The sequence below is a fragment of the Aplidium turbinatum genome, chromosome 7 (assembly GCF_918807975.1).
Source record: "Aplidium turbinatum chromosome 7, kaAplTurb1.1, whole genome shotgun sequence".
NCBI classification, from domain to species: domain Eukaryota; kingdom Metazoa; phylum Chordata; class Ascidiacea; order Aplousobranchia; family Polyclinidae; genus Aplidium; species Aplidium turbinatum.
In genome coordinates, this window is record NC_137478.1 from 4,433,627 (window position 1) to 4,452,079 (window position 18,453).

The 18,453-nt window shown below is 37.2% G+C and overlaps 2 protein-coding genes across 6 annotated transcripts; one reads left to right on the forward strand and one right to left on the reverse strand.

Moving 5' to 3' along the window:
* Positions 1 to 2,701: 2,701 nt before the first annotated feature.
* On the reverse strand, positions 2,702 to 6,635 carry LOC145774258 (uncharacterized). Of its 5 annotated transcripts, none has more exons than XR_014290014.1 (4): positions 6,203 to 6,635; positions 6,054 to 6,130; positions 5,458 to 5,509; positions 3,332 to 3,644 (listed from the first exon to the last, which is right to left on the reverse strand). XR_014290014.1 is itself a non-coding variant. In XM_082585453.1 (3 exons), exons 1-2 carry the CDS (start codon positions 6,582 to 6,584, stop codon positions 5,466 to 5,468), a joined length of 426 nt encoding a protein of 141 aa, XP_082441579.1. In that variant the 5' UTR covers positions 6,585 to 6,635; the 3' UTR covers positions 2,702 to 3,587; positions 5,458 to 5,465. The 5 variants fall into 5 exon arrangements, 3 of the variants coding, with proteins under 3 accessions (XP_082441579.1, XP_082441577.1, XP_082441578.1); XR_014290015.1 differs by lacking the exon at positions 3,332 to 3,644 and adding an exon at positions 4,111 to 4,709; XM_082585453.1 differs by lacking the exon at positions 6,054 to 6,130 and having other exon boundaries at positions 2,702 to 3,587.
* Positions 6,636 to 10,461: 3,826 nt separating this feature from the next.
* LOC145774744 (CCN family member 1-like) lies at positions 10,462 to 16,461 on the forward strand. Its single transcript, XM_082586043.1, has 3 exons — positions 10,462 to 10,782; positions 13,669 to 13,796; positions 14,680 to 16,461. The coding sequence occupies exons 1-3, from the start codon at positions 10,471 to 10,473 to the stop codon at positions 14,873 to 14,875; spliced, it is 636 nt and encodes a 211-aa protein (XP_082442169.1). The 5' UTR covers positions 10,462 to 10,470; the 3' UTR covers positions 14,876 to 16,461.
* Positions 16,462 to 18,453: the final 1,992 nt, after the last annotated feature.

The window sequence follows — 18,453 nt, forward strand, 5'->3', positions numbered from 1 at the left end:
AAACTTCATTATAAATCACAAAGAAAGTTGTATAGTAGTACTACGTTTTGATAAATATTAAATGTGTTCTCAATGCTGATGAACCTAATCATACGTCTATTGCCATCAATTCTTGCTTCACTCGACTGTCGAAAAGTGTATGTTGTTCAAAAAGTATTGATGGTTCAGAAGCTGATCCAGCCTGTAGTCTTACAGCAGGGGTTCTTAAACTTTTTTTAATGCGGACCACTTAGAAACAATTTTGGTTTGCGTGGACTCCCTTTGTGGCCTAGTCCGAAACTTTTTTGATCAGCATGAATTGGACATATCGCAATAAAATTAAAATGAATTTGTAACAATGCGAGCCATGGCTCTCTTTACCAAAACAGGATATGCTTGTGTCAACGAACTCCAATAATCGAAAATACTTTTCGAATTGAAGGACATTCTTAACGATTCCATTGCCCTTAGTTCAATGAACTCATCTTTTGGAAGGTCCTCTCCTCATCACTGATAGATTCCAGTTCTACGAGGAAAGGGTAACATATCCATGCTGTATATTTAATATCCTTTGCGTCTAAGCAGTAGCCTAACCTCTGAAAGAGTTTAACAATGCTTCGAAATGTCTGCACATTTCTGTGTGTGTGCAGAGAAGATGATAGAGCATTACAAACTGCAAATCCATTTTAAAGCATCAATTCTTACAACGTTGAGATATTAGAATAGTTGTTAGTCTCCAATCTCATTTTCCACAAAGATAACTTGTCCTGAAAAGCTTTAAGTTTTTCAGAAGCGTCCTTACTTGTAACGGCAGGGCCTTGAATAGAACGATGTACTGGTACCTCATTCATATGACTAAAAACATCCGCCGAGTAAGCTAACCCTTGAATAAACTCTTCACTGTTAAACTGCTTTGAGAGTTCAATATTTTTGTCTCTTAGAAAAAAAGAAAAAGCGCTTCAAAACTTGTCCCCTTGACAGTCAGCAAACTTCTGTACCGGTACCAGTGTTATAGAAGAGAACTTCATGTTCCGCTCCAATTTCTTGACATAACCCAGGGACATAACCTCTTGAATATTCGATGGTTCAAAGCACAAGCTCGGATAAAATGAACGATTTTCACACTACCAGACAAAATTTGTTGGGAGAGTTTTCGATGTTAATGCATGGCGATGTAAAAAGCAATGAGTAACGATGACCTGAGGAAAATCATCAGCTTTGTTTGAACTTAATCTCTTTTCTTTTGAAAAATTTATTCCATTTTTGGAATTATACACTAAGATTTCCATTGGGCCGTCAAGGACCTAAAACTAGTCTGTGGACCCCTTGGGGGTCCACGGACCCCAGTTTAAGAACCCCTGTCTTAGAGGGAGCGATTTCAACAAATCCAATAATGCAGTGGTTCCCAACTCGTTTTTAAGGCGACCCATTTAAAAAAATTTCAGTTCGGTAAAATCTTGCGACCCAAGCAAATTGTCGTAGTATTTTAAAAACCATACAAGATTACGTTGCAAACAAACAGCACTACAAAAGCAGTAACTTTTCCCTAAAATACCATGTTTATCAAATCACTAATAAGATAGCTGTGCTCGCTTGCTGTTAGTGAGTTTTTGAAATCGAGGCGTTATTTTGCTTAGGCATGGCCGCATGTCGGCTTGAACTTCCAGCCGGCTTCGCTCTTTAGTTTTCAATACACACATGGCGTTAAATCTAATCTCACAAAGCCAAGTTGTTGCAAATGGAATCTGTTTTTGAATCATTAATTTTGAAACTGTGGATATACTTTGTACATGGAAGCCCAAAAGTGGATGTTTGCAGAATGTTTGGGGTATTTGTCTTTGAAGGACGCAAAAGAAATACGATTTGCTGCTTCTGTCGGTATGTTCATAAACTGTTCTGCAACATGGATGGGAAGTTGAGGCAGATCTTTTCCAACAAATGGATCAATTATCCAATCATTTTGGCTGTTAAGTGTTAGAGATTCTCCATATAGTGCACAAACTTTTTGTCAAACTGTTCCAGGTATCCAATTATGGTTTGCTTAAAATCAACTTCCTTGCCACAAATATATTGCGTTAGCTGAGGAAATATATCGTACTCATCTCTGGTGACATAACATTTCCAGAATATGAGTTTTTTTGTAGTAAGCAGAAACTTTTGGGGCGCGATCAATCACCGTAAAACCGTTGCCTTGCATAGATAAATTTAGAGAATTCAGAGAGTCAAATATATCGGCAAGGTAAGCAACTTTTGCGTTGAAATCTTCTTGCAATAACTTCTCGGCTAATCTCACATAGTTCTGTTGCCTCAGGAAGATAGCAATCTCCTCTGGCAAATTACAAACTCGCTTCAGGACACGATCTCGTGACAACCATCGCACTTCCATGTGCAGCAGCAATGCTTGATAATAATCAGAATCCATGTCAGTGCACAAAGACGAAAACAAACGCCGATTTAGTGGACTTGTTTTGATGAAGTTTGCACACTTCACATCATTCAACACTTCGTGCAGCTCTTGAGACAGCTTTTTGCAGCAAAGGCCTCTCTGTGGAGAAAGCAATGAGTCCATACAGCACTTGGGGCTATTGTCTTTGATGCGTTTTACCACATCAGACTATGTGTGACCCAACGTGTGAAAAATTTGTCATAGTTTGTCCGACATAGCGTTCGTGACATATAGTGCACGTTACAATGTTCATCCCGTAATTTTGTCAAGTTAATTTATGTTTGAGACTGAAATTGTTGTTGGGTTTACATTTAATAATAATAATAACAATAATAAAAACGAACAATAATAAAAACTGTTAAAACTTCTTGCACTACGATCATGCTGCAAAGCTTTCCGATGTCTCGACATGAAACGCTTCATGACTTGTGTTTATATTTTCCAGTTTTGTGATCGATCTCTTCACGTTTTAAATTTTTTTTATTGTTATTTTTTCGCCCAAGATACAATATGCCTGAAAAACAAACGACCCAAAAAAATAATCAGGCGACCCAACTTTGGGTCGCGACCCATGCGTTGGGAACCACTGCAATAATGTGTAGGTCTACTCTACATTAATTCGACATTGCGAAAGCACTATGAATAAAGTTACTTGTAGAACTGAAGATGATCTAACTGCTAGCTGATCGAAATCGACCTCGAACCAAGCAGCCAAATGAATTTCAGCCACTGTTGCTTTCACAAAGCTTCTACATTAAACAAGAATGCAAAACTTTTAAGATTAAGATTCAGTAGACCAATCTGAGGACAACGGTTCCCACAGTCAATGTAACACGTATCGTACAACATTGCTCTATGCAGAATCCTGTGCCCGCTGTAAAGTTTTCTTGCAACAAATCTTCATAACTACAAGTGTGCAATGTGCAATGTGCATACTATAAGATTTTGCAATGTCTTTCTACTATTTTATATTAAGCGATCCTGTATGACATAATTTTGCATATTTAATGTATAGAAACCGACTAGACTGCAATACACAGAATATAGACGTAGCTAAAACCATAATGTTTTATGCCAGAAGGAACATAATTATGCTGATACAACAGCTTTGCTTCGCTCTTCAGCTGGATTCAAACTTCAAGTGATCTGAGGAAGGTCAAAGCTGAAACATACATGGCAGATATTGTTTTCCTTTCTGGGATGTCTCGATGAATCATTTCTGTCAAACATGACGAAAAGGAGCTTGATTACGGTACAAAAGTTTGATGTATAAAAGCTGAAAACTCAAGTTGCTTCAGCGAAATTTTATCCCAGAGAATAAAAAGTTGGCATAGGCTTATTAAGAAAATGAAATATCTTCTGACAGGTGTTAAACCAACAACAATGCTTGGTATGAACGACTTGGTTACGTGTCTTGTAATACAAACGAATTCGTTTTCACACAAGTCAGTTCAATCATTAACAGCTAAAAATCGATTTCAATCAGCTAGCTCCGCTAGATCACTTTAAGTTGTCAATCCCAGCCAACAAATCAGTTCTTTACATTGATTCTACGTCTGTAAACAATGAATCAATGTGAAAATAGAGCTGATGCACTGCCTGTTTCTCTTTTTTACATTGATTTCTTATTGATTCATTGTTTAGAGACGTAGAATCAATGTAAAGAACTGATTTGTTGGCTGTGATTGACAACTGAAGATGATCTAGCTGCGAGCTGATCGAAATCGATCTTTAGCTGTTTATAATTGAAGTGCTTTTCTGTATTTAAATAAACCGATTCTTCTGATTTGGTGTGATATTGTTTACTTTATTTAAAAAAAAGGTTTACTGTTTGTAAGAATATTTAGCTTTAGTTGAAGAAAATCTTATTCGAAGCTCAAATCCATGAAGTTTTGAGTATTTGTAGATACTTTGAACCACTGGAGAAAGATCAAGGGCTGAGGTTGACATGGTAAAATTTCAGCGTTGTTGAAATGTTGCTACCCCTATGCCATTCACAAAGTACAGATGGATGGACAGCTGCTCTTGACGCGCATTGCTTAAATGCACATGCAGAGTGTTGAATCATCGTTTATTCGTCTTGTTGTTTTTTTGTTGCACAACAGGATTGATTGATGGAATCTGTATCTTCGGACTGACAAAACTTCAGATAGATTATTCCTGGCAATTTCGCATCCTTGTAGAGGCTTTGAACCACTGTCGCAGGCCCGGTCACCGAGGTTGGCAGAGTGAAGTTTCCTCTTGCTGTTGAAGTGCTGTCGTCTGCAACTTATTCCACTCACACCTGAATGAAGAGCAGTCATTGAAATGCGTGAGTACTGAGTACACTTCGAGAGTATTGAGTTTCAAGGATAGACTGGGCAATGTTGCCTATTTCATGAATGAAATTCTACTAGATAATAGGGAGTAAGTGCCGGGACGTTTTTCTGGCAATTTCGCAGAAAAGTCTTCTTTTCAATCGAACGCACTAAACCAGGGATGTGCGACCAGTGGCTCAAAGATTTTTGTGCTGCCCGCTAGTCATTTTCACTCCAAGTAGTATTTTTTAGCAAAATTGCTAAAAATTGAAAAATACTATGCCGCACCTCAGCAGTCAGCAGCCTTTGTAAACGATACACCACCAGTGCAACTTTTAAGTATGGCACGGTTGCGCCAGTGTTGGGCGAGAGTCGCTAATGAGTGGGTATGTGCAGCTCTGTGGCTGCTCACCCTATGATTCTTATTGGTTTATATTTTTTTTATGTACCCATTTTTCTTGAAATTTGATAATTTCTGCGGCCCACAGAATTATTTCAAGTGACAATGCGGCCCACTATAATAAATTTGGACATCCCTGCACTAAACTAACAAACTCGGTAATCGGGTAACTGTGTAAGTCAGTGGTACAAATCACTTTAAAGTCTCCCACATCTAAATTCTGGTGTTAAACTTAGTTTCAGAAAAGAAAAAAAATTCGGTTTCAGAAAAATATTGTTCTCTGACTTCAAAAGCAGGCTGTGCCTTTCACTGTTTTCTTCGTTAGTGCAACTTACCTGAATCTTTATTTTTTTTTGTCCACAATCTTTTGCACGTTACCTGTTGGTGCTGCAAAACATCAGCATTTTTAACAATTTCTTTTTATTGACGTAAAACGTAAGCAGACAAAAACTGAGTGTTTTGGTTTTACGTATACCCATCTATACTTAAAAGAGCAAACATAATAATTTGGTATGGATATTTTTGAATTATCGAAAAATTTACATAAAGCTAAAAAACTTTTCTTAAAATGCCGAAAAACCAAAAAAGTGACAAAACCTCTGGAATTTGCGTTCCAGAGGTTTTGAAGTTTAAATCCCAAAGGCGCTCCTGCTGTACTTGTACTGACGACTTTACAAATGGTGGTGTCAGTGATGATCTATGTTTTGTAATGTGGCCACATGTCAAATTCGTTACAAAATCGCAAAAAACGCTATCGCTTGAAACCACGACAACTGTACAGCTGCAATTTATGAAGCATGACAACTTTAAAAAGCTAAAAACTTGAAATTAATCTCAAAAATTTAAATACTTTGTAAACACAATCTTGAATGAATGTTTAAGTTTTGAATCCTAAAGTCTAAATTTCATCAAACAATGAAATATAACTTACAATTTTCAACTAGCAGTGGCAAATTTTGGCAACAAACGTCTCATGAAGTGGTCTAGTTTGTCACGCAATCTATCTACCTAAAAAAATATGTTTCTGTTAGACATACGGCTTGTATAGGCTACAAACTAGTGCATTTTGTAAAGAATTACCTGTGTGTGTTTTGGCAAACAACGAGGGTACAGGAGACCCATCACTCAATTTACGAACGTGTTCAAGGAAGTGCTCTTCAGTTGGAAAAGTGTTGGCAAACTCTTCAGAATTTGATATTCGTTTTATAAGTTTGTGGACTTCGCGTTTTCCCATGATATTGGCAGGAACATCAGGCTCAATATTAGTGCTGTCACAAAGGTCTTCTAAAATTTTCTCTTCTTTGATAGCAGGAGTAGAAGGCGCTACCGAGGATAGCCTCCTTGCTCTGTTGGGATGATTTTGGATGAGAGCCAGTTCTTTTTCTTTAGATGGTGACTTTTGCAGTGAGTCTCCTGATTTGGAAAAGAGTTTTGAAACCCTCGGACCCATAATAGTTATCATCCGTTAGGAGGCAAGTTTTCCATATTTACCCCAACGCAAAGGGGTGGTTCAACCTACAAAGGCAATTCAAAAGTGAAAATCCTTGACGGACGAAAATAGGATCTCTTGTTTCACAACAAAGAGCATTGTGACGTACGTTTACTGCAGCCTAAACGTGCTCAGTATTTTACTGTATGTACTTTCTCCAATGTTCAATTCAATTTTTTTTTTTTCATTGCTGGCGCGAACATGTAGAGAACGGAAAAGTAAACTCACAAATTAGGCACCAACAAAAGGGAAAGATGGCAAACCCCAAAGGTTTAAAATATGCAAAAACAGTGTTGGGATGTCACTATCTATATTCGCATTGTTCAGTTTAATTTGTTTTTATTTTTGACCATCACAACGAAAAACAGTATATGCCAAACATAGCAGAGGTCTAAAAAAAGTTAAAGTGACAAAACGCGAACGTTATAACGTGCATGATACCACAACAGAACAATCCGTTTAAAATATGGCATGGTGGCAACACCTTGAAACGTAATGTTGCTTAACTATAGTACCTGGAATAAAAAGCTAAACAAATAATTATAACAATTAAAACCCACCATGAACAGTGTTAAGTTCGTATGTAGTAAGCCCATATTGTTGCAAAAATCATCATAAAATTTAGAAATTAAAACTTTGAAAATCTAAAAGATATCATGTTGCTGTGAAAGCAAAACAGCCTACTATCCGGCACTGTAGAGTAAACAAAACTTTACCAGTGTAAAAAAGTTGATAAAACAATAAAAAGAAACATACAAGTTTCATAAATTTATTTAATTTAATATTGCCATATCTACGCCACAATATTGAACTTGCACCTTCTGGATCTTGCAAGTCCCCAATGGCGGAACAGGCGAATGAAGTCAATCAAGCTCAACGACTGTGAAGGCGGATGAAGGCTGCAGCACTGCAGCATGTCACCAGCTCCAATCGTCTTGCCTTGCCATTAGACAAAGCTGGTGGCGCTGTCAAGTTTATTTGTGCTTGTTGAGTGCACGCCATCAAGTCCACATTAAATCAAACCATGCACAGGCATCTTCGCAAGACACCCATCACTGGAATAGCAAAATTAAAAATTTTTAGGGTTGTAAACAAACAAAATTCGAGAAATTGGAAACGTTAATTCATCTTAGATCATCACTGAAGCATGTTTTGTTCTCCACACAAAAAAAAAATCAACCTTGTCCGGTTTAATTTTCCATTTGGTTTGTTGGTTCTTCTGTTTCAAAAGCAAGAAAGGTTACTTTGGTAGGCTATGCTTTGGCCGTTAGGTGACATCAGAGATTATTTAAACTCATTTCTTTGATTGCTTTTGAACATCTTGTCTAAACTTACAGCGAAAAGTGAATGGGAATGGCATTGGTCAGGATTTAGGGTCACAAATCCTTAGAAAAGTTATGGAAAATAAAGATCCGACAAAACCAGTCGGTTTTGCATCGCCACTCTGGAACTGCCAAAACATCTTTTCTTTGTAAATCAAAACGAAATTTTATTCCATGAAAATCCGATTCAAATCAAAACGAAATTTTTTAAAAGCAATTAATTAAGACAAAGATTTTTTTTTTGTCAAAACGAAACTTTGTTTCGAAATGTTTTTGGATAAACATCAGCTTAGTAGCTTAGTGATTAGATAGCTCGCTTTTGTATCAGTAGGCATGGATTCGATACCCAAGTCAGGTCAAACCAAATTTTTTTTTAAAACACTACGTCTTATTACTACGTCACTCAGCAAAGGAACAAATTCAGGATGATATACTCAGCTATGCCTCTATACAGCGCTGCACTGACACGGTCTGTTTTGTGAAGCGCTGAGAAGCACAGCATATCTGCGTTGGATACCGCGCTATATAAAACAAAAACATTATTATTGAAAAGATAGTTTAAAGTTTGCTTTTTCAATTTTACCGTACCTAGTGCTTACGATGTCATCACATTATTAGGCGACTCACTGGTTTTCCCGAGATAGGACGCTGTTGGTGCTGTTTTCAAGCTTGTGGCATGGCCCGAACCAAAGTTTACCAGGACTGGTTACTCAAAACCATATTATAACCTACACCATAACCGCTTGTTCGTGCTGGTTGTGATAACAACAACGTTATGGTTTATTTATTGTCGCTCTACAACTGATAAAGTATTTAAACGACGGGGTTAATTTTAATTTTGCGTCATATTTGGAATGCCATCACGTTGTTACCCGACTTGTCCTCACTGCGTTGTGCAAGAAAGAACACAATCGGTATCATTTTTGAAGTTTGCGGTGTGATCCGACCTGGAATCGAACCCATACTTAGTTGCACTAGGAACGAAGGCGATAACCACTCAGCCACTTGGTTAGTTCAATTTATTGGTTATGAGGTTTGGAGATGACTTTACTATGATGACGAAGAACAGCGAGAGAAAAAATGAGACAATTAATTATCGTTTCTGGCTGAGACAGAAGTTCACATAAATAAGAAACGCATATGCTTGCCGCCGTTCTCGCATTTTGCGGTCCCAACCGCCAGGATGAAGCCTAAATTTCTGCGAAGAAAAGTTCTTTATGAGCTACTTCGGCTGCCTGTTTAAGTTTGCCGCGATTGCAAAACGTAAAATCAGTTAAATTTAGAAATTTTGTCGAAGTCAGATAGGCAGCGGACACAAATGCAGAGACAAGAAAATTTGATGGACGTACAACTTATGTCATTAAGTACAGTAATTTAATAGAGAATAAAATGTCAGATAAGGAAAAAATGAGGTAATTTACCGAATTGTTGATAACCATGAAATTAGCAACTGGAGCCAAAGGCAATCTAACAGGTGACGCCGCAGTGACAGTGTTTCAATGCATTTGAATGCTCTGCCACTTTACATCAACATTCTCTGAAAACAAATATTGATTGTGATCTTATCAGTGGAAATGAGACTTATATGAACTTTGAACAAATGTTTATGGTTCTGTATCAGTTGAAAGGTAATTGGCAACCAAATCGTTACTTGACTATCCCACTCATTATACGGCGACAGAAATGTGCATGAAAATGACTTGCATTGCATTAGTTCTACAACAAAATGCATAGAAAAAAACGTTCCACTCATTCAAAGTTAAACTTTTCAGTTGTAAAAAATTCAAGCGAAAGAAAGTATTTTGTGCATCTTGTGACTATGACAGTAGCCTACACAATCCTGCACCTAAGCTGCGGTCGGATACACAAAGAAATTAAGACAGACAACAGATAGAGACAGCGGCGGATCCGCGATTGGGGCGATTGCCTCCCCTTAAAACACAAATTAAGTAAATTTATTTTTTAATTCCCCCCTCCCCTCCCCGTTCAGGCTATACCTGCTAGATTCATCCCTGGATAAAAAGCGGCGAAAGTTTGATAATAATTTTCTTTGATTCAGCCTAGATGACGGAGCTTGGGATTAAACTGAACAAGAAAGCGAGGAAGTCAACTTTTGTGCCTATGTTTTGGCACATCGTTGATTGGCTCATCGAGACACAATAGCGTGATCTCGACGTGAACTAAAACAACATTCAAGCACTGTTTTGTTTTAGCTATAAAAAACAGGAGGATTATTTTGCATTTGAAACAATTTGGTTTTGTTCAAACTTCGATATAATTGATTCAGTACAATAACATACCCTTGACTACAGCCATGCTTAGATGGCTGTGCATTGTTATCCACGGTCTTAGACCGATTTATTAATCACAACTCTTTTGTTGTTTCCATAGATTTGTAAAGAATTAAAAAAGGTGATTATTCTTCAGTTATCAAAGCAGAAAATTTTTTAAGTGCACCTGAGTGCCACAAAAGAAATTTTACATCGTACTGTTCCTGCACTTGTCTACCTCCTCTAAAGTCTAGTCATATAAAAACAATGTTTTGCGGACATATACAACCTAACTCTAAAAAAGATTTGTTGAAAAGAACATTTTTAACATTTATTCTTGTTGTTATTTTGTTCTCTACTCTTTGTTGGCCATCTTCGTTGGCAGAAGCAAAGAAACATTCTCATAAGAAAAAAACGAAATGCAAAAGTCTTTCCTCTCCATGGACTGAATGTTCAAAAGCATGTGGAGTTGGTTCATCATACCGCGTCAGAACAAAAAAAGGATGCAAACCGAGGAGAGAAATGAGCCTATGCATAACCAGGCCCTGTGGTCAAGACATTTTTGATTCTGAAATGTCGGTAAGTTTTCATCAGCCACATAAACTCTACTTTCATTAATTACTTTAGGTATAGTTTAATAATAAGCTATGGTGTGAGCCAGTTGAACTTTGATTCTCATCAGGGTTTAATTTGAACGATTCGGGTCGATTAGAAACTTTTAGTTTCTAATGATCTTTGATAAACACCACAAAGGTGGTGGCTGTTGAAACATTTCAAAAACATGCTGGCGGAAAATTATGTTTATGACAAAATATGTAAATTTGACAGGAAAAAGATTGTGAAAGTACAGTAGACCTACATTACATATGTGTGACAGATATCCAACCAAAAAAATTGTTAATGTTTACATTAGTTCAATATCCTCAGATCACTAAATTTAACTTTACGGATTTGCCAGTAGTGAAAGCGTTTTGGGGATTCCTTGCTTAGAATTCAAGTATTCCCCGAGTCACAATGTACTATAATATGTAATCATCAACGCCCAATTTATTACACTCCAGCAGGCTAAAAATCTCAAAGTGGGCGGTTCAGATTATAATTACTTGAAAATGTATCCGATTACAAGTATAGGCTCTAATTTGCATTGTCAGTTATGTCGGATAATCCACTAGTAGATAAACCTTAACACTAAATGCATTTCTTTCAGGACTTGGTTCGCTAATTATAAAAATGTCTATTTTGATGCCCAAAATATAAAACATCCATCTTGGCTTGTAATACAAATATAGCGCATAGACAACGCCACTGTCGCCCGAAGCTAGATGGACATTCTTTCGTTCATCAAAAACATCGACTTTCAGATAAAAGTATTTCTAGGGTTACAGAATTTTGTACTTTAGCATATTCCTCGACACCCACACCTGTCTTCGTCCTCAGTACCGTTGACAGAGGGGTCCAGAAGATGCTTTTGTATCCGAGTCCCAGATCATTTAGTGGCCCGTAACCTCTCCAAGGGACCCTGAAATTTGAAAAATCATTGCATATTCCTTAGATATGGAGAGTTTTTTTAGAAGTTTTTTAATTTTTGTCCCGATGATATCATCGGTACCAAGCCCAAATTATTCTCTCAACGGCCCTGCCCGTCCCACCAGTCGAACCCTACCAGGGTAAGCATGGGTTCATCTCAATTGAGCAACGGGCTTTTCCGCTTAACTGTGCACCAATATAAAATGCCATTTTTTTCTTAACCAATCGTAGATCATATTAGCCTATTATCAACCGTTGCCCCTTTTCCACTCAGCAAATAAGGAGCGGAAGACTTATGTGTCTTGTCTGATGACATCATACTACGCGCTCCTTAGTAGCCTTTCAGTGTGGTCCGAAAATTTTCGCCAATTTGAAATGGTAAAAGGTACCCCTCTGCCCCTTTACTTCCCAAACTATTTTGAATACTTTAAGTGTATGAAAATTGTGCTTCACTGATATACGGTATTAGGCCTATCTGCTTATGATAAAAAAATTGTCAGTCAAAAAAGTTGTAATTTGTGCCATCGTTTCAACATTTGGCAATGTCAAATAGCAATTTTTTCTTGCTTAGACGGTTGATTTCAATACAGTAGTCAGTTCTATGTGAAAACAAATTCATTTTTGGGATAATTTAACTCAGAATTGGAAAGAAGCATGGTGGAAAGAAATAGTTTGCTTTGTTCGCTAAATACAAGTTGCAGGCAAAATGCCAAATTGAAAATTTCTGAATGTTATTTTAAGATCTCATTCAGATTTCTTGCAAGGCTATTGCTTCCGTCTACTTATCCAAATCCATTGGTCTTTTTCCAGCAGCTAAACACATAGTAGCGTTGCATTCTTTTCAATCCAACTTAATTTTTTTCCCAAACAGCATAAAACTAATTCAGTCTACTTTCGACTTTATAAGAAATTGAATATAGACTGAGGTTGTTCATCAAGCACCTAAGTTTGAACTTTTTTAGCTTGATCACTAATCTATAGCCACCAGAAGAACACGGGAAGTTTGTGATTATGAGGAATATCTAGTTAGACTAGTTTGCATGACAGACTGCATTACTTTGTGACATGGCACATTTTATTATGATTTGTTACGACGTTTTCAGAACTGATGAAATGATGAAATCGTTCAATTTACTAACGTTGAAGCAATTTTGAAACGAAATTTAACCTACACATTTCAAAAAAGACGTTTCATGGTTGTTTAGGTAATGGTGTTATCAACGGCAAATTTCTTTAGAATTTAAGCACAAAGGTCAAAGAAAAACTATCTCGCAGTTCTTAAATAGTAATAATCTAGCGCTGATTTCAATTCATGCTGTAAGAAGTGCTTCTTGAAGCTGTCATCTTCCGGTAATTGTTTCAAATTTGGTGTTTATCGTCGCATTAAAAGATATCGTATCCTGTTTGCGGAAGTGGTTTATTTCAGGCCCACAAATCCTTTTCCCCTTCCTGTAAACAAGCTCGATTTTAGTCGTTCTTTCACGTAATAGCCCGGAGACAAAATCCTATCAATTGACAGCTGTAGCTCCAAAGTTGTATAGTTACACATAAATACGCCGATTCATGCAAAAATACCATATCAGACCAAAAAATAAGAGAAAGCCCAGAGACCAAATGCGGACGAAATATTAAATTGGTTTGAAAGTTCTTGAATGTTTAAACTAAAATGGTTTGACAAATAGAAGTATTGATCTGTAAAAAATCAGTCAGAAAACTGAATTAAATAAATGAGAATTTAGCAACACGGAACAGTAAAAACATCACAAATCCCAAAGCACAGGCTTCCAATTCTGGTGCCGCGGCACCCTATAGAGTGCCATTTAAAATATTCTTGGGTGCAGGGAGCTATTTAGCTATTTTTCATGTATATATATTTTTTATTTCAAGTTACAAATACTGGTTTAAAGGAACGTGGTTATTGTTATCGTTTTTTTGCAGGCAGGAAAAAAGAGTTGTCTGCCACAATTAAAGAAACCCAGAAAAAGAAGCTTTTTGTTGTACGCTGGAGCCAAAAGCCTAAAGAAATATAAGATGAGATATTGTGGCTGGTGTAAAAACATCTACAAGTAAGTATATTTTTTTCTCGATCATACCTAGAACTGAGTCTTAGTTTTCTTCATATTACTGTTCAAACCACTTCTGTGGCCTCATAACTTCATTGCCTTGTTTATGCCTCTTTTTAGCAATTGCAGACTAAACAAGAGCCATTTTGCAAAATAGTTTCTGATTGTTTTGTGTATTTTGGCGAACTAACCTAGGCCTACTACTGTATTTGTCAAAAATTTGCAAGATTACCTAGTTGGTTAATTTGTAAAACGTTCTACAGTAGTCTATCCTACGAATTGTTTATAAACTTTGATAGCATCAATTGCTTTATATTTGGGTGAGAATGCACAGAAACATATTAAAGAAATTTAATCTTTACACCTGTTCTGAGAGCAGTATCAAAATGGCATCCGATCAACTTTGCGTTTTACGTAACGATATAATCTTAACTTAAAATATGCCTCTATGAAGCTAATTTAAAGTTGCCATGTTGTAAAATTCAAAAATTCACGTAAAATGTCATGCATTATGATTACACTCTGCCGTATAAGGGGCTCAAAAAGTGTTATTATCACCTGGTACTGGAAACCCTAAATATCCTATCAGATGTAGGCAAGGCCGTTGAAAGGATAATTTAGGCCCGGTACTAATGAAATTTTCGGGCCCCAACTCAACACTCTTCTAAGAAAAACGCTTTATACCCAAATAATAAGCCGTGATTTCTTCAAGCTCCCGGGCCCAATAAAAAGGCTACGAGCCCTTAAAATCACGGGCTTGAGATAATTAGTACCTCCTGGACCCTCCCTATCAACGGTACTAGAATGGCTAACAATGTTGGTCTAGAATGGTTGTTTTAAGGCAATAATACCATGCATAGACTAATTTTTATATAACTGTTTGTAGGTGCTGCACACCAGTAAAAGCAGTGGCCAAAAATGTTCTATTCAAGCGAGAAAATGGAAAACGTTTTATCAAGAAAGTGTTGTTTACAAGAAGATGCAGATGTCATAGAAACTGTTCGGCTAAAGAAAGAAGCCTGAGATTTGCATACGGCCTCGACAACAATCGAAAAAGCACGAAGCATGTGAGGCCATTCTAGAAAAAGAAACATCACTTTTCTGATGGCTCGCACAGACTGCATGCTTAGGTTCTTGAGAGGAAGAACACAAGTCAGAGAATTTCGTCCTTGTCTGATTATTTCCAACACAGAGATACCCGACTAAGCCAAATCCCGTTCAAGTTTAAGTTCAGACGATGTTTGAAACTAAAATGGTCAAGTTTGAATTGCGTAGATTTTGTTGATTTTCGTAAACTGATGAGCAAGCTTTATTATATCAATTCATTTAATTCAGAAAAATTAACTGTTTCAACCTTATTTTGGTTGTCAAGTGAACGTTTGGTGTTGTCTGATTTGAGTTTTGGGTTGTATGTTGGCAGGGCCGGATTTAGCTGATGGGGGGCCCGGGGCACTTTTAGATCGGGGGCCCCCGTGCAAAAATTTTTTCGCGTCTACGGCGCGAAAATTCACCTCTACGTCTACAGTAGCATTGATCCAGCACTGCACAGCATTTTGTAGAAACTTCAAATGCTGAATAAAAAAAAGATAACACAAAATAATATTTTTTTCCTGTAGGGGGCCCTTTAAAAGTCGGGGAGCCCGGGGCACCTGCACCCTCTGCCCTCCTAAATCCGGGCCTGTATGTTGGAGTCCATACCCACCATGTACAACCAATATTACAAATCAGCTGCCGCTCAAATCAGATAGAAAAGTATTGCAAAGACAACCAGGCTTCTCTTCGAAGGCAGTAGGCTACAATGAATTTGAACACAAAAGGCGTATACAGTACCACGTTTCCAAACTTTGAATGTCTAAAATTAAACTTTGAGGATTTGAAGATTTGCGTTTAAAAACTACTTAAGTGACATTTTGTCGAAATTGAATTATCATCAAAAATGTATGATGGTTAATGCATGTTTTCGCGCAAAAATTGATTTAAAAAAGACTTAATTTCGCGATAACACACGCTGGTGTTTGCATGGAAATAAAAGATTTAATAACTTTGAAAAACTGTAACTTACTTTATTTCAAAAGTTGCACTTTTGTGACTTTAGTAGTTCTTTTAAACCTCATGTCTTCAATCAAAATCTTGCCATGCATATTGCGTACCTAAGCATAAAGTTGATTTTTTCGTGAAAGACAATGACAAATTTTTAAAATAAGTATCTGAAGTCATTTCACAAAGAAACTCTTTATCGGGCTTAATATTTTCAAGGTTGCCTGGCAACAGATAACTGGCAGCTATTCTGGAGAAACATTTGCTTTCTACTTTGAAACGTCTGTGTCTGTATGCTTTATCATGAATAAGCTGAGAATTTCCTCCAAAGCTATTGCTCTAGCACAATCAAAACAGCGCTTTTGTTTTGTTTAAAAAGTTTCCACACATGATGCAGTGACTTTTAATATTTATTGGATATTTAGTGTGTTGTATTTTTTTCTTGACAATCTTTGTCAGATAGTTTAAAGGTGAAATGCGCCGTCCAAACGTGTAAAGAATTGTCGAAAAACTTCAAAAATGGCGTTTTCCTTGACTTCCATTTTTCTGTAGGCCTACCATTAAAAGATTATTTTATCTGCACGCATTACTTTTGCAAAATTTTGAAGCGTTTTTCCTATTACATTATACTTATGTACGTGTGCATTGCTTTGTAAGGCGACTTGGATGTAGAGCAGAGGGCCGCATATTCAGCTAATTTGTTGCTATAAATGCAAGTATTGAGAATCAGCTGTTGCATGACATTTCAAGCTATGCCTTTCCCAGTTGGATTGGCCAAGGAGGCGCGTGTGTTGTGAGTGCTTGTGTTAAGTCAACCAGAAAGCGCTGACTAAACACAGGTTGATGTCCAATCAGTAAGCTAAGCCGAGAAGTCAAAAGCTCACGCTGTTAAAGTCAAACCCTTTATTATGTCACAATAGCTGCTAATTATCGTTCAGCTTATGCAGTTACATTTTCAAAAAATAACACTACGTCGTCGTTCATCATTCATCGCTGCAACATGGGATGCCCAGGGCCGTTTAAAGGCCAATTGAAGCCCCTCAAAACAAAAGATGCCGTTAAAAAAACAAGACACCTCTTTTTTTATCGTGTCCAGGCTTTCGCCCGGTGGCTGAAGATTTAGGTCAAGTGAGCGGGAAAACTAAGAAGCCAATCTTCGTGTCCACCTACAGGCATGTCATTAAGTGTCCTGCCAAAGACACAGCCGCATGATCTTGAGCGGTGTCGAACCGGCGCCGTGTCCAGTACCTTACCAATGGTATACTCGGCTTCAACACTCGGCTATGCAAGACACCTCTCATGTTATGTCTACGAAGAGGGAATGTTTTCAATCATATCCAGGACAAATGCAGCTTTCTTTTAAAAAGCTGGAATTTTTTCAATGTATTGCAGAAACAAATGATTCCATCTTTTCTTCAACTAAAAAGGTTCTAAAATCTAAATCCTTGAAAGCATCCCGGTCAGGGACTAAACGTGCCTTCAAGACCACGATAGTAATGCAATCGAGCAAAATTCCGAAATCAGATTGTAAGTTTAAGATTGTTATTATTTCGCAAAAGGTTTGGGTTCAGGTTGCTCCATGTAGCTTAAGATACAAATGACCGAATATTTTACGAAAGACCAAAGAAGAGACTCAGGAACCACTAAATACCAATTAACATTTTATTAAAAAATTTAATCTAAGATAAAATAGCCTGCGATTAACGACTCTGGCTTAATAAGGGTTACATACTTGTGGGTTTAATAGACTAAATACTTCTTTAACTAAAATCTGTACCGCTCCAGGGTATGATTAGAGTTGAACAATTACCAACTGAGCTTCTTACCCAAGCCTACTTGCAGTATAGCAAAAGATTCCGACGATAATAACCTAAATTTTAGACGGTGCATTAAAGAACTGAGATAATTTTCTCATAAAAATTAATGCATTTCTAACAAAGTAAAAGATTGGTCTTCAAAAAAATCTTCAATAAAAGGCTCAGGATCTTACAATTATGCATGATTAGTGTGCCAATCTTGTGTTATGTGCTATTGGTAAGGTACTGGAGCTCGATTGTCTAAGATTAAAATGAAAGGAGTTTGTCGAGTCTTAGCGCAATACTCGAGTAACAGTGAAGCACTCTTTGGGCGTAACGTAGCACACGACCTTTTGTAGAATAAGATAGTCATAAGCAAGGTACACCTGTTTAGGTTGTTTTGGCAACAAACAAATCCAACCAACCAAATCTGACATACAGTAAATAACCTTCTTGCATCGTTTCAACATCTTGCAACAACAGAGTGATGTTACATTGGGTAACTATGGCATTTGGGGGATTTATGTGACCTGTGGCGATGAACAAATGGGTTTTGTGCACTTGTACAAATAAGCCTCATCTTCTGAATACAAACAAGTCGATATTTGATCGAACTTTTAAAATTGTCTTTAATTGTGTGGTATAGTGGTGTCAGGTGAACTACCCCTGTGTCCAGCAAAACACTCTTATTGGATGACTTGCTCATGTATCTGCTTATTAAGAAACACGGGTTTTGTTGTTGTCATATCACATCTCTTTCTTGCGAGTGTGGTCTGTCAATCTCTTAAATGACAACAAGCAATAGATGTGATGGATATAGTGAGTTT